The 14715-nt window shown below is 45.7% G+C and overlaps 1 protein-coding gene across 1 annotated transcript; it reads right to left on the bottom strand.

Moving 5' to 3' along the window:
* Positions 1 to 13502: 13502 nt before the first annotated feature.
* On the bottom strand, positions 13503 to 13694 carry LOC118592927 (cytochrome c oxidase subunit 7C, mitochondrial-like). The gene has a single exon (XM_036202005.1). The coding sequence runs from the start codon at positions 13692 to 13694 to the stop codon at positions 13503 to 13505; it is 192 nt and encodes a 63-aa protein (XP_036057898.1).
* Positions 13695 to 14715: the final 1021 nt, after the last annotated feature.

Raw genomic sequence — 14715 nt, forward strand, 5'->3', positions numbered from 1 at the left:
GAGAAGGGGATATCAAGAAAGACATTGAGAAGGAGAGATCAAGAAGGAGATTGAGAAGGATATCCAGAAGGAGAGATTGAAAGAGATCAAGAGATCAAAAAGGAGAGATCTAGAAGGGGAGATCTAGAAAGGGAGATGGAGAGGAGATTGAGAAGTAGAAATTGAGATGGTGAAGTAGGGAAGATTGAGAAGCAGATGGAGAAGGAGGTCGAGAATAAGATTGAGAAGGGGAGATCAAGATGGACATCGAGAGGACATGGAGAAGGAGAGATCAAGAAGGAGCTCGAGAGGGGGGAGATTGAGAAGTACACAGAGAAGGAGAGATTGAGAAGGACATCAAGAAGGGAAGAACAAGAAGGATATGGATAAGGATTTTGAGAAGTAGTTCAAGAAGGACATTGAGAAGGAGAAATTGAGCACATGGAGAAAGACATCGAGAAGGAGACATAGAGAAGGAGTCATCAAGAAAGAGATTAAAAGGGAGATCAAGAAGGGGAGATCAAAAAGAAGATCAAAATGGAGATCGAGAAGGAGAGATCGAGAAAGAGAGATCGAGAAGGACATTGAGAAGATTGAGAAGGACATCAGTGAGAAGATTAAGAAGGGAGGACATTGAGAAGGGGAGATTGAGAATGACATCAAGAAGGGGAGATCAAGAAGGAGACTGAGAAAGAGGTCAAGAAAGTGATTGAGAAGGAGATCAAGAAGGGGAGAACAAGAAGGAGATTGAGTAAGAGATCAAGAAAAGGAGATTGAGAAGGAAGCCAAGAGAGATTGAAAAGGAGATCAAGAAAGGGAGACCAAGAAGGGGAAATTGAGAAAAAGATTGAGAAGGAGATTGAGAGGATAATGAGAAGGGGAGATTGAGAAACAGATCAAGAAGGAGACCAAGAAAAAAATTGAGAAGGGGAGATCAAGAATGAGATCGAGAAAGAGATCAAGAAGGGGAGATCTAGAAGGAGATAGAGAAGGAGATAGAGAAGGAGATTGAGAAAATGATCAAGAAGTAGAGATCAAGAAGAGGAGATTGAAGAAGGGGAGATCAAGAAGGACAACAAGGATGATATAAATAAGGGGAGGTCAACAAGGAGATCAAAAAACAAGATCAAGAAAGAGAGATGGAGAAGTGGAGATTGAGAAGGAGCAATTGAGAAGGACAATGAACAGGACATGGAAAAGGAGAGATCCAGAAGGAGAAATCAAGAAGGAGAGCTCGAGCAGGGGAGACTGAGAAATTGATTGAGAAGGAGATCAAGAAGGAGATAGAGAAAGAGTAGTCAAGAAGGCGATTGAGAAGGAGATCATGAAGGGGAAATTGAGAAGGGGAGATCGAAAAGGAGAGTTGAGAAGGAGTGATCAAGAAGGACATCAAGCAGGAAAGGTTGAGAAGGACATTATGAAGGAGAGCATGAAGGGGAGATCGAGAAGGACATCGAGAAGTATATCATGAAGGGGTGATCGAGAAGGACATAGAGAATGGGAGATGGAGAAGGATATTGAGAAGGAGATTGAGAAGGGGAGATTGAAAAGGAGATAAAGAAGAAAATTGAGGAGAGATTGAGAAGGAGAGAATGAGAAGTAAATCAAGCAGGAGAGGTTGAGAAGGAAATTGAGAAGGGGAGATCCAGAAGGGGAGATTGATAAGGACATCAAGAAGAAAATCAAGAAGGGGATATCAAGAGGGACATAGAGAATGGGAGATCAAGAAGGACATTGAGATGGACTTCGAGGAGGGGAGATCGATAATACATCAAGAAGGGGATATTGAGAGGACATCAAGAAGGGAGAATAGAGGAGGAGATCAAGAAGGACATTGAGAAGGAAGGATAGAGGAAGAGATCGAGAAGGAGGCCAAGAAGGAGTTCAAGAAGTGAAGATCAATAATACATTGAGAAGATGAGATCAAGAAGGACATCAAGAAGGGGAGATCCAGGAGGACATTGAGGATATTGAGGAGAGATCGAGAAAGAGATAGCGAAGGGGATCAAGAAGGGGAGATTGAAAAGGACATTGTGAAGAACACTGAAAGAGAGACCAAGAAGGAAAGATTGAGGAGAGGTTGAGAAGGGAAGATTGAGAAGGATATCAAGAAGGAGAGATTAAGAAGGAGATCAAGAAGGAGATTGAGAAAGAGAGGTCTAGAAGGATATCAAGAAGGAGAGATCAAGAAGGGGATTGAGTAAGAGAGGTTGAGAAGGACATCGAGAAGATTGTGAAGGGGAGATCTATAAGGACATTGAGAAGAACATCGAGAAGGGGATATCAAGAGGGTCATAGAAAATGGGAGATGGAGAAGGAGATCAAGAAGGACATAGAGAAGGGGAGATCAAGAATACATCAAGAAAGGGTGATCAAGAGAACATCGAGGAGGGAAGATAGAGGAGGAGATTGAGAAGGGAAGATTGAGAAGGACATCAAGAAAGAGATCAAGAAGGAGATTGAGAAGGAGAGACCAAAAAGGAGATCAAGAAGGGGAGACTGAGAAGGAGATCGAGAATGAGAGGTTGAAAAGGGGAGATTGAGAAAGCGAGATTGAGAAGGTGAGATTGAGAAGGAGATCTAGAAAAAGATCAAGAAGGACATCAAGAAAGACATCAATAAGTGGAGGTCAAGAAGGTGATTGAGAACAAGATTGAGAAGGAGAGATTGAGAAGTGGAGATCAAGAAGGGGAGATTGAGAAGAACAATGAGAAGGACATGGAGAAGGAGAGATCGAGAAGAAGAAATCCAGAAGGAGAGCTCAAGCAGGGGAGATCAAGAAGGTGATTGAGAAGGAAATCAAAGAGATCAAGAAGGCAATTGAGAAGGAGAGATAGAGAAGGGGAGATCGAGAACGAGTGATCAGAAAGAACATTGAGAAGGACATTGAGAAAGAGAGATCGAGAAGGAAATCTCAAGAAAGAGAGGTCAAAGGGTGAAGATCGAGAATGGGATCAAGAAGGAGATTGAGAAGGAGAAATCGAGACATCAAGAAGGAGAGATCAAGAAGGAGATTGAGAAAGAGGTCTAGAAGGAGATCACAAAGGAGAAATCAAGAAGGATATTGAGAAGGAGAGAACAAGAAGGAGATCAAGCAGGAGAGGTTGAGGAGGACATCAAGAAGGAGATCAAGAAGGGGAGATTGAGAAGAAGAGATCAATAAAGACATTGAGAAGAACATTGAGAAGGGAATATCAAGAGAGACATAGAGAATGGGAGATTAAGAATAAGATCAAGAAGGAGACTTTGAGAAGGAGATCAAGAAGGAAATTGAGAAGGAGATCAAGGACATGGAGAAGAAGAATGAAAAGGAGATAGAGAGGGACATCAAGAAGAGGAGATCAAGAAAGACATCAAAAAGGACATCAAGAAGAAGAGATTGAGAAGAAGAAGAGATTGAGAAGGAGTGATCTGGATGGAAATCAAGAAGGAGAGATCGAGAAGGGGAGATCGAGAGGGAGAGATTGAGAGGGGGAGATAAAGAAGGAGATTGAGAAGGACATGAAGGAGATTGAACTGGAGTTAGAGAAGGACATCAAGAAGGAGAGCTCGAGATGAGATTGAAGATATTGAGAAGGAGAGATTGAGGATATTGAGAAGATCTAGAAGTGGGGATCAAGAAGGACAATGAGAAGGACATTGAGAATGAGAGATCAAGATTGAGAAAGAGATCTTCAAGGGGAGATCAAGAAGGGGAGGTTGTGAAAGACATTGAGAAGGATATCAAGAAGGGGAGATTGAAAAGGACATTGAGAATGGGAGATCAAGAAGGAGAATTCAAGGACATAGACAAGGCGAGATCGAGAAGGAGATCGAGAAGGGGATTGGGAAGGGGAGATTAAGAAGGGGATTGAGAAGGGGAGATCAAGAAAGGGAGATCAAGAACGGGAGATAGAGAAGGGGAGATTGAGAATGGGAGATTGAGAAGGAGAGATCTAGTGGGAGATCGAGGATATTGAAAAGGAGAGATTGAGGAGATCAAGAAGTGGAAATTGAGAAGGACATCAAGGAGAAATTGAGAAGGAGATTGAGAAGTAGATGGAGAAGAGACCAAGAAGGAGATCAAGAGCAGGGCCGTGGTGGCACACACCTTTAATCCCAGCACTTGAGAGGCAGAGGCAGGTGGATCTCTATGAGTTCAATGCCAATGTGGACTACAGAGTGAGTTCCAAGAAAGGCACAAAGCTAGATAGAGAAACCATGTCTTGAAAATCCACCCCCCCAAAGGAGATCAAGAAGCAGATTAAGAAGGGGAGATTGATAAGGACATTGAGAAGGGGAGATCGAGAAGGGCATCAAGAAGAAGAGAGAGAAATAATGATGGAGAAGGAAAGATCGAGAAGGAGAGGTAGAGAAGGAGCAATCAAGAAGGACATCGAGAAGGATATCAAGAAGGGGAGATTGAGAATAGGAGATACAGAAGAGGATCCAAGGAGAGATTGAGAAGGAGATCGAGGATATTGAGAAGGAGAGATCAAGGAGATCTTGAAGGAGATCGAGAAGGACCTCATGAAGGAGAGATCGAGGAGGACATCGAAAAGGAGATTGAGAAAGGGAGGTCGAGAAGGAGATTGAGAAGGATATCAAAAAGAACATTGAGAAGGAGAGATTGAGAAAGGGAGATTGAGAAGGTGGGCATAATAAAGACATCGAGAAGGGGATTTCAAGAAGTACATCAAGAATGGGAGATCGAGAAAGAGATCAAGAAGGAGAGATCAAAAAGGACATCTGTGGTGATATTTAATTTGTATGAAATATGATTTTATTTGTATATTAATAAAGTTGCCTTGGGGTCAGAGCAGCCATAGCAGAAGCTGGGAAGTGGTGGTGCATGCTTGAAAGGGCCATTGTAAGGGAAACAAGCCCCCCCCCCCACTAGCTCTGCTAATTGCAGATTCAGTGGAAAATACTGCACTCTGCCCCCATACCCCATATCAGAAAAGTTAGCCCATCACGCTATGCTAACAGGATGCTTGCAGGATGACCCCTGGGGTTATGTTTGCAAGATAAATTGCTTGGGAAGAATGCTTGCCAAATAACCCCTTGCTAGATAAGCTTGGAATTCGTTTACCTACCCAGACTCTGAGAAAGACCGCAGAGACATCTGGCGTCCAGGTGTCTGCACTCGGGGTGACCCCACTCCCCTGCCCTGGTAGAACTGCCTCATAAAAGGCCTGTGAGCCTCAAACTCGGGGTCACCAGCTAGTCCTTGCGCTGGTGCCCCATGAGCTCGTGTTAAAGTAAAACTTCATTTGTGACCCGATATTGGAGTGGAGCTCTCTGTTTTGAACACCAACCCTAACATTTGGAGGTTCCACCGATATTGATAAGGACGGTGGTGAGTCGGCAGGGAAGCAGCTGTTCAAGCGGCCCGTGAGGACCCTTGGACGGTGGGGGACAGACGTGTCCTGAACCCACAGGCTGAAGCTCTGGAGGACGCTCTGGAGTGTGGGGACCCTGAGACAGGGGCCCCGTCTGGTTCCCTTTTGTCTAGGAGATTTTTCAGACGGCCCGGGCCAATAGACAATTTTTTTTTTTGGCTTCATTTTCCCTACCATTTTGCCGGCTTGTCTTGTTTATGTGTTGTGTCTCAATTTTTGTGTCCTTCTGTGTCTGTTTATACTTGTTCGGAATGGGACAGTCGGCCGCCAAGTCTGCCTCCACCCCTTTGTCCCTAACCCTCTCTCATTGGTCGGCAGTGACGGACCGCGCATTGAACCTGGTGGTTCGGATGAGGAAAGGAAAGTGACAGACTTTCTGTTCGTCTGAATGGCCCACCTTCGGAGTCGGGTGGCCAGTAGATGGTACTTTTGATCTTAATATAATCAGAACAGTCAAACAAAAAATCTTCATTCCAGGTTCACATGGGCATCCGGACCAACAAGCCCACATCTGGGTCTGGAAAGATTTAATGATAAACCCGCCTAAGTGGGTCCGGACATTTCAGGTCGGCCCATCTGCACCACCTACTGATTATACCTCTCTCCTTCTAACCAAAACCTCTGATTCGCCTAACTCTTCCCCTCCCCCATTGATTCTCAGGCTGATCTCATTTCTCTTGACCTAGACCCCCCACTGCCTTACAGATCACCGCTGCCGCCACCGCTGCCGCCGCCGCTGCCGCCGCCAGTGGGGGCAGGATCCGGACCGGCCCCGGTCTCCCCTTCGGGGCCTGCACAGGGCACCCGCCAGAGAAGGGCACGCCCTCATGATGAGGCGCCCAACATGGAATCCGAATACTCCGGAAGGTAGGGAGCATCTGTCCCTCTATCGCCAGACTCTAATGGCGGGTCTCCATGCGGCGGCCAGAAGGCCCACTAATTTGGCTAAGGTAGATGAGGTTCTCCAAGGGCCTGACGAAACCCCCTCTGCCTTCCTTGAAAGGCTCATGGAAACATACAGGAGGTATACGCCTTTCGATCCACAGTCTAAAGAACAGAAGGGGGCGGTAGCGATGGCCTTTATAGGACAGTCAGCTTCGGACATAAGACGCAAATTACAGAGATTAGATGGTTTGCAGGAACTGAGTTTGAGAGATTTAGTCAAGGAAACAAAAAAGGTTTATTATAAAAAAAAAAAAAAAAAAAAAAAAAAGACTAGGCCGGTCAGTCTTGGCCCTTGATGACTGAGAAAGTCGGACCCCCTCCCCAAACTCCGGGTAACGTTTAAAATGGAGGGGACCCCAATGGACTTTGAGGTGGACACAGGGGCAGTCTATTCAGCCATCAAGCATCCACTAGGCCCTCTGTCTACCCGAAAGTCACTGGTCCAAGGAACAAATGGAAGCAGAGAGAGACCCTGGACCACTCAGAAAACAGTCAACTTGGGTAAAGAACTCCCAGCAACAGAGAAATATCAGCTGTATGGGACCACCATCCCCTCGGCCCAACTGACTATAGTCCCCACAGGACTGAAAAATAAAAAATGGACCCACAGGTTCCCAGAGGCTTGGGCAGAGATGGGGGGGACCTGGACTGGCAGTAGAACAGCCACCCGTTGTGGTCACCTTAAAACCCACAGCAGTTCCAGCTCAGGAAAAGAACCCTTTGTCTGGCAAGAGAAACACCAGACAGCGTTCGAGACGCTAAAGAAGACACTCCTGTCGGCACCTGCCCTCGCCCTTCCTGATGTGAGTAAGCCCTTCACCCTATACCTCCATGAGAAAAAGGGGGTGGCGGTTGGTGTACTAGCGCCAGCTCTCGGACCCTGAAAAAGGTCCATCCCCTTCTTATCCAAACGACTGCACCCAGTGGCTAGAGGGTGGCCCACTTGCCTCCGGGCAATGACAACAGTGGCTACTTTGATGAGAGACGCGGACAAATTAACTTTGGGACAGCATCTGACTGTTATAGCTCCCCATGCATTGGAGAGCATTGTCCGCCAGCCGCCTGACTGATGGCTGAACAATGCCCGGCCCACCTATTACCAGACAATGCTACTAGACCGAGACCGCATCACATTTGGGCCCCCGCCCCTTTTAAATCCGGCCACCCAATCTCCCTGAAAGAGGGTAAAAATAAACTAGTCTATAACTGTGAGGCCATCCTAGCCGAAGAGACCGGGGTCCAAAAAGACCTAACAGACCAGCCTCTAGCCCACTCTGATCTGATATGATATACGGATGGCAGCAGCTTCCTGAGGGGGGGGTGCAGAAAAAAGCGAGAACAGCCGTAGCGGACAAAAATCGGGTAATTTGGTCTAGTAGCCTCCCGGAAGGAACTTCAGCCCAGAAAGCATAACTGATAACACTCACGCAAGCTCTCACCATGGCTGCAGGGAAACGGGCCACAATCTATACTGACAGCCGGTATGCGTTCGCAACAGCGCATGTGCATGGGGCAATATATCGAGAGAGAGGGCTACTAACATCGGCTAAAAAAAAAAAAAATAAAAAAATTAAGGCCCTATTAGAGGCTGTAATGTTACCCCGAGAGCTGGCCATCGTACATTGCCCTGGGCACCAAAAAGGGGACTCCCCAATGGCAGCGGGAAACAGGAAGGCCGATCAAGAGACAAAGGAGGCTGCCCTCCGGGATCCAAGGAGCTTGGCCATTCACGCCTGGACTCCGGAGTATTCAGCTCCTGAAGAGGCTCCACCCCCAGAACTTCTGAAAGACAGTCTAAAAAGGATCTACAAATTAACCCATCTGGGCAGCAGAAAATTGATCCAGCTGACTACAAAAGATAAGACCCTCTCTCCATCTAAAAAGAAACAAATGGCAGAAAAGATGATAGCTGCTTGCCAGGCTGGCCAGCAGGTAAATACATATCTTGGAAAACTGGCCCCCGGAAAAAGGCTACGAGGAACCCGCCCTGGCCAGCATTGGGAAGCAGACTTCACCGAGGTAAAGCCAGCTAAGTATGGCCTAAAGTACCTGCTAATGTTTGTAGATACCTTTACAGGATGGGTAAAAGCCTACCCCACCAAAAAGAAGACTGCATCAATAGTTGCTAAAAAATCCTGGAAGAAATCTTCCCAAGATTTGGACTGCCTCAGGTAATTGGGTCAGATAATGGACCAGCGTTCATGGCCCAGGTAAGTCAGGGACTGACAAAAATACTGGGGATTGATTAAAAATTACATTATATCTATAGACCCCAGAGCTCAGGACAGGAGAACAATTAAGGAGACCTTAACCAAATTGACCATGGAGACTGGCTCTAGAGATTGGATGATGCTCCTACCATGTGCCCTCTTTAGAGCTAGAAATACCCCTTCCTTCATGGGTCTTACCCCCTTTGAACTGCTTCTTGGGTGTGCACCCCCAGTTAAGAACCTAACCCTCCAGCAAAGAGAAATCATGCTTTCCCCTCTGTCTGACAGGCTACAAGCCTTAGCATCTGTCCAGCATACACTGTGAAAGCAACTGTCCGCTGCATACCAACCCAGTGGGGACAGCGCTGCCCATCAGTTCCACGTGGGGGACTTCGTATAGGTCCACAGACACGAGCATCAGACTTTGAAACCCCGATGGAAGGGACCATACCAAGTCCTGCTGACCACTCCAACGGCAGTCAAGGTGGACGGGATTGCCGCCTGGATCCATGCCTCCCACCTCAAGCCAGCCAAAGTGCCAGAAGACTCTTGGACTTCGGAACGGACTGACCATCCTCTTAAGCTTCGGATTCGTCGCCAGTGCGACCGCAAGTAACCCACATCAACCAATGTCTCAGACTTGGCAGGTTATATCAGGCCAAGAAAAAATTGTATAAAAAATTACCTCTAATCAGCACCCACTGTGGGGCTGATGGCCTGACTTGCACCCAGACCTCTGCCAGCTAGCAGCAGGGTCAGATGACTGGGATATCCCTACAACTGACCCTAGGAACCCTAGATCGCCAGCCGTCTGTCAGGATAAAAAAAAACAAAACTTATAAATATAATAAAAAAAATACGGATGTAATAAGGGGTGATATAATCAATCCCCATGGCTAACTACATTATTGTCAGCCCTCACAGGACCACTTATTGTATTAATTCTTATCCTCATGATTGGACCATGTATCCTCAATCGAATCTCGGCTTTTGTACGATCCCAGGTAAATGAGGTTAAGATGATGGTCCTGAGACAATGATACCAGCCAGTATCTGGCAGTGGCCTTTAGGATTAAAGGCCGGCACAAGAGAAAGGGAGGAATGAAAGGGCCATTGTAAGGGAAACAAGGCTCTCCCCCACTAGCTCTGCTAATTGCAGATTCAGTGGAAAATACTGCACTCTGCCCCCACGCCCCATATCAGAAAAGTTAGCCCATCATGCTATGCTAACAGGATGCTTGCAGGATGACCCCTGGGGTTATGTTTGCAAGATAAATCGCTTGGGAAGAATGTTTGCCAAATAACACCTTGCTAGATAAGCTTGGAATTCGTTTACCTACCCAGACTCTGAGAAAGACCGCAGAGACATCTGGCATCCAGGTGTCTGCACTCGGGGTGACCCCACTCCCCTGCCCTGGTAGAACTGCCTCATAAAAGGCCTGTGAGCCTCAAACTCGGGGTCACCAGCTTGTCCTCACGCTGGTGCCCCATGAGCTCGTGTTAAAGTAAAGCTTCATTTATGACCCGATATCAGAGTGAAGCTCTCTGTTTTGTACGTCGACCCTAACATGCTGTTAATCCCAGCATTTGGTGGGCAGAGCTAGGTGGATCTCTGTGTGTTCAAGGATACAGCCAGCATGGAGACACATGCCTTTAATCTCAATACCAACCATAGAAGACCTGGAGGTCTGTACAGACAGGCAGTGACGAGGTTATGTGGTTGGGTTTACAACCAATGAGAAGGCAGAACAGAAAGTCTATAAAAAAGAGAAAAACACAGGAAGTAGCTCTCTTGCAGAGAGGAAAGACAGAGTAGCAGTGAAGGGTAAGGTTTTCAGCTCTCAGCTATAGCTCTGACCTCTTGGCTTTTAACTCTGCAATTGGCTCTGTGTTTCTTATTTAACAAGATGGTTACATCTATAGACATCAAAAAGGTGGGATCAATAAGGACATCGAGAAGATTTTGAGAAGTACATCGAGAATGGGAGATCAAGAAGTACATCTAAAAGGACATCAAGAAGGAGAGATAGAGAAGGGGAGATCAAAAAGGGGAGATTGAGATGGAGATTGAAAAGGAGAAATTGATAAGAACATTGAGGAGGAAAGATCAAGAAGGAGATCAAGCAGGAGAGGTCAAGAAGCACATCGAGAGGGAGATCAAGAAGGAGATTGAGAAAGAGCGGTCAAGAAGGACATCGAGCCAGGTGGTGGCTCACACCTTTAATCCCAGCACTCGGGAGGCAGAGGCAGGTGGAACCTTGTGAGTTCAAGGCCAGACTGGTCTACAGAGCGAGATCTAGGAAAGAAACGCTGTCTCGAAAAACCAACCAACCAACCAACCAACCAAACAAACAAATAAATAGGAGATCGAGAAGAATATTACGAAGGACATCGAGAATGGGAGATCAAGAATGAGATTGAGAATATTGAGGAGTGATTGAAGAGATCGAGAAGGAGATTGAGTAATGGAGATGGAGAAGGGGAGATCAAGAAGGAGAGATCAAGAAGGAGAGAACAAGAAGGAGATCGAGAAGGAGAGGTTGAGAAGAAAATTAAGGAGATTGAGAAGGGGAGATCAAGAAAGGTAGATGCAGAAGGAGTTCAAGAAAGATATTGTGAAGGACATCAAGAAACACTTCAAGAAGGGGAGATCAAGAAGGGGATGGAGAAGGGGAGATTGAGAATGACATTGAGAAGGAGATAAAGAAGGACTTTGAGAAGGAGATCAAGAAGGGGTAATTGAGAAAGGGAGATCGAGAAAGAGATTGTGAAGGACATAGAGAAGGATATCAAAAAGGACATTGAGAAGGACATCAATAAGGGGAGTTCGTGAAAGAGATTGAGAAGGGGAGATTGAGAAGGACATCAAGAAGGACATTGGGAAGGGGAGATCAAGGAGATTGAGAAGGAGAGCTCATGAAGGAGACTGAGAAGGAGAGAGAGAAGGCATGGGAGAATTGGGGAAAGAATGAGAGAGAAGGGGATAGGGAAGGAGGGCAAGAAGGGAGGAGAGAAGGGGAGAGAGAAGGGGAGGAAGAAGGAGAAGGGGAGAGAGAAGGAGATCAAGAATGGGGGAGAGAAGAAGAGACAGAAGGGGAGAGAGAAAGAAAGAGAATAGGGGAGAGAATGGGAGAGAGAGAAGGGATAAAATGGAAGAGGAGAAAAGGGGAGAGGGAAGGAGATCGAGAAGGAGAGAGAGAAGAGCAGAGAAGGGGAGAAAGAGAGAGAAGGAGATCAAGAAGGATAGAGAAGGGGAGAGAAGTGGAGAGGGGGAGAGAGCAAAGGAGAGTTAGGAGAGAGAAGGAAAGACAAGGAGAAAGGGGGAGAGAGAAGGAGAGATTAGGAGAGAAGGGAGAAGGGAAAGTTTTCAGGTCCCTATCAGAAAATCCTTTCCTTCCAGAAGCCTGGAGAGGAGGAGAGAGGGGCGAGGCATACTGGAGAGGAAGGGGAAGAGGAGAGGAAGGTAGACCTGGTAGGACAGAGATGAACATCCTGGTCTGCTCTCTGTCACATAAATGCTTCTTCACAGGAGCAGGTGTTCTGGTTCTGAAGCCTGGGTGCAGGAAAACTGACCAGAAGTATAATTAGGACTGTTTTCCATCTCTGAGCAGCAATGTGTGGCTTTAAACTCACAGAAATCCAGACAGATCTCTGCCTCTGGAATGCTAGGCTTAAAGGCAGGTGTGTCACCAATTTCTGGCCTCTTTATCTAGTGGCTGTTCTGTTCTCTGACCCCAGGTAAGTTTATTAGGGTGCACAATATTTGGGGAAGTTATATAAGGCGTGAAGACCAGAAACTAGAAGCATTTGGCTGGTTAAGCTTTTAGGCTTTGAGCAACACAGTTCAGCTGAGATCCATTTGGATGAGGACTCAGAGGCTTCCAGTCTGAGGAAACAGGATCAGCTGAGGAATTGGCAAGGTGAGGTAGCTGTGGCTTGTACTGCTTCTCTAATCCCCCAGCATTCACCCCAATACCTAGCTCCGGGTTTGTTTTTATTAATAAGACCATATAAGAGTCATGCTACACCTATCAACCCAGGACTTGCAGGAAAGCGAATAACTGTGCCATTCCGCAGGCTTTAGCTTTGTTTTTTAGCAGTTTTTCCCTGGGTCCTCTACCTTTCTGCCTGAGCTGTGAGCTCCAGGAACTTGTTTACAACTGCAGGAACTAGTATCCCTGAAATTTACTCAAACTCAGAGGTACTGGCTAGTTGCTATTCAGTTGTTTGTAAGAAGCTAGGAAACAATGCTTGACAGTTTGCATTGCTTCAGGGGATCTTTGTGTCAGAGCCTTTAGAAGCACCCTTTCATCCCCACAAGTGCTCACTCAAGCAAAACCCTCAATGCCTCAGCTCAGCAGTAACTGAAATGCTTGGCTTTTTTCTTTTCCTAGGTAAACAGTTTCTTGCCCTGTTTAGCCCTTCACTGGTACTCTCCCAAGCATTTCCCTCAGGGTACTCTGACCCACTGTCTTTTACTAACTTGAAGAGACAGAGCTTTGAATAGAGGTTTTTAGGAAATCCACCCCTGCCTCCTACATTGCAGGGAGGATTTTTAAAGCTTGAAAAATAGAATTCAGGTTTTGCTATCTTAAGGGGTTTGTTTTCCCTTAGAGCTAATCACAGGTGATTCTAACTTTTGTCCTTCTGAGAGAGTTAAAGGCTTTAGTTTTTAAGTTTTTTTTTTTTTTTTTTTTTTTTTTTAAGTAGGTCACTGGTTTATTTACAATTTTATTTAGTAATACGAGTTTACTCCAATTTTCACATCACATCTTTTTTTTTTGGGGGGGGCGGTTTGAGACAGGGATTCTCTGTGCAGCTTTGCGCCTTTCCTGCGACTCACTTGGTGGCCCAGGCTGGTCTCGAACTCACAGAGATCCACCTGGCTCTGCCTCCCGAGTGCTGGGATTAAAGGCGTGCACCACCACTGTCCGGCCAGATCACATCTCTTAATCTTCATTCTGTTAAAGGGATGAATTAAATATCCTCATTTTTTAAGTATCTCATGCCTTACTATGAAGAAAGGAACAGGAAATCCAGATCCAAAGTGCACAGTCATCGTAGCCAGCAACCACCACTTGTTCTCCACCAACAATGGCAAATTCTTCCCCGGGTCCTCCTCACAGAGGCTGGAACAGTCCACGTAGGTGGTGAATATCCACACACTCTGGCCCAACATGGCACCCCTGGAAGCTCTGCAAGGGGCTCAGAGCTGAAAAGCAGAAGACACCGCCACACCACCACAGTCTTTCTTCATGACCTTTCGAGTCAGAGCATGAAGACGGAAAGGGAGTTTTTAAGTTTTTTAAGAGAGCTTTTAGTTTGAGAGAGAAAGATTAAGGCATTTTAGAGAGATTTTTCCCCCCAAATTTTCAAGAAAAGCTTTTAGTTTAAGAGAAAGATTTTTTTTTTCCCCAAGAGAATGACCAACTTTTCCCAGAACTTCTGAACTTTAAACTTTTTGGCTTCTTACACCCACATTTTTTGCTCCCAGGGAGAAATCACCTTCTCCTGCCACTTGGACTTAGCATTTTAGCTGTCCCCAGGCGAAAAGCTTATATAGGAAACTTTTTTCTTCCCAAAAAGCTCAAAGAAGAGCTTTTTTTTTACCAATAAAGTTGAAAGAAAGATTTTTCCACCCAGTTTGCGTTCATAGCCCCCAAAGTTAGAAAATTGAAGAGTTTTTCTGTCTAGTTGCCTTATTTTTTTTTACACAATCTTATACTTCTAAGTTTTTCCTACACTATATTACTACACTATACCTTATACTTATTTTTCACAGATAGAAATTAAGAGATAGAAGATAGAAACTTTTGACAGAAGAGAACTTTGTGCATCTTCCAGTCCATTTTTCTTTTTCTCTCAAGGATAAAACCCCCTGCCCCTTAATTATCTATATTCCATAACACCACCAGGCATGCCCCTTTTTCCACTGGCAGGACCTAACTCGCACTTTAGCCAAAAGCTCTATTATAAAACTATTATTTTCCTTTATATCTTTAGTGCCTATTACTTTGTCTTTAGTCCTCACTCATTTGTCTTTATTCCCCACCTCCTTTTTTTTCTTAGTCCCTGTTCTGGTGCCATTCTGTGGTGTGTTTACCCATCAACCCCACAGCTCCCCAGAGTTTTCTTGAGTGGGAGCAGCAGGAAATATTAGGTAGAAGGATTTAGACTGTGGAGATAAACAGATAAAAAAT

This window comes from Onychomys torridus, chromosome 11 (genome assembly GCF_903995425.1).
Source record: "Onychomys torridus chromosome 11, mOncTor1.1, whole genome shotgun sequence".
NCBI classification, from domain to species: domain Eukaryota; kingdom Metazoa; phylum Chordata; class Mammalia; order Rodentia; family Cricetidae; genus Onychomys; species Onychomys torridus.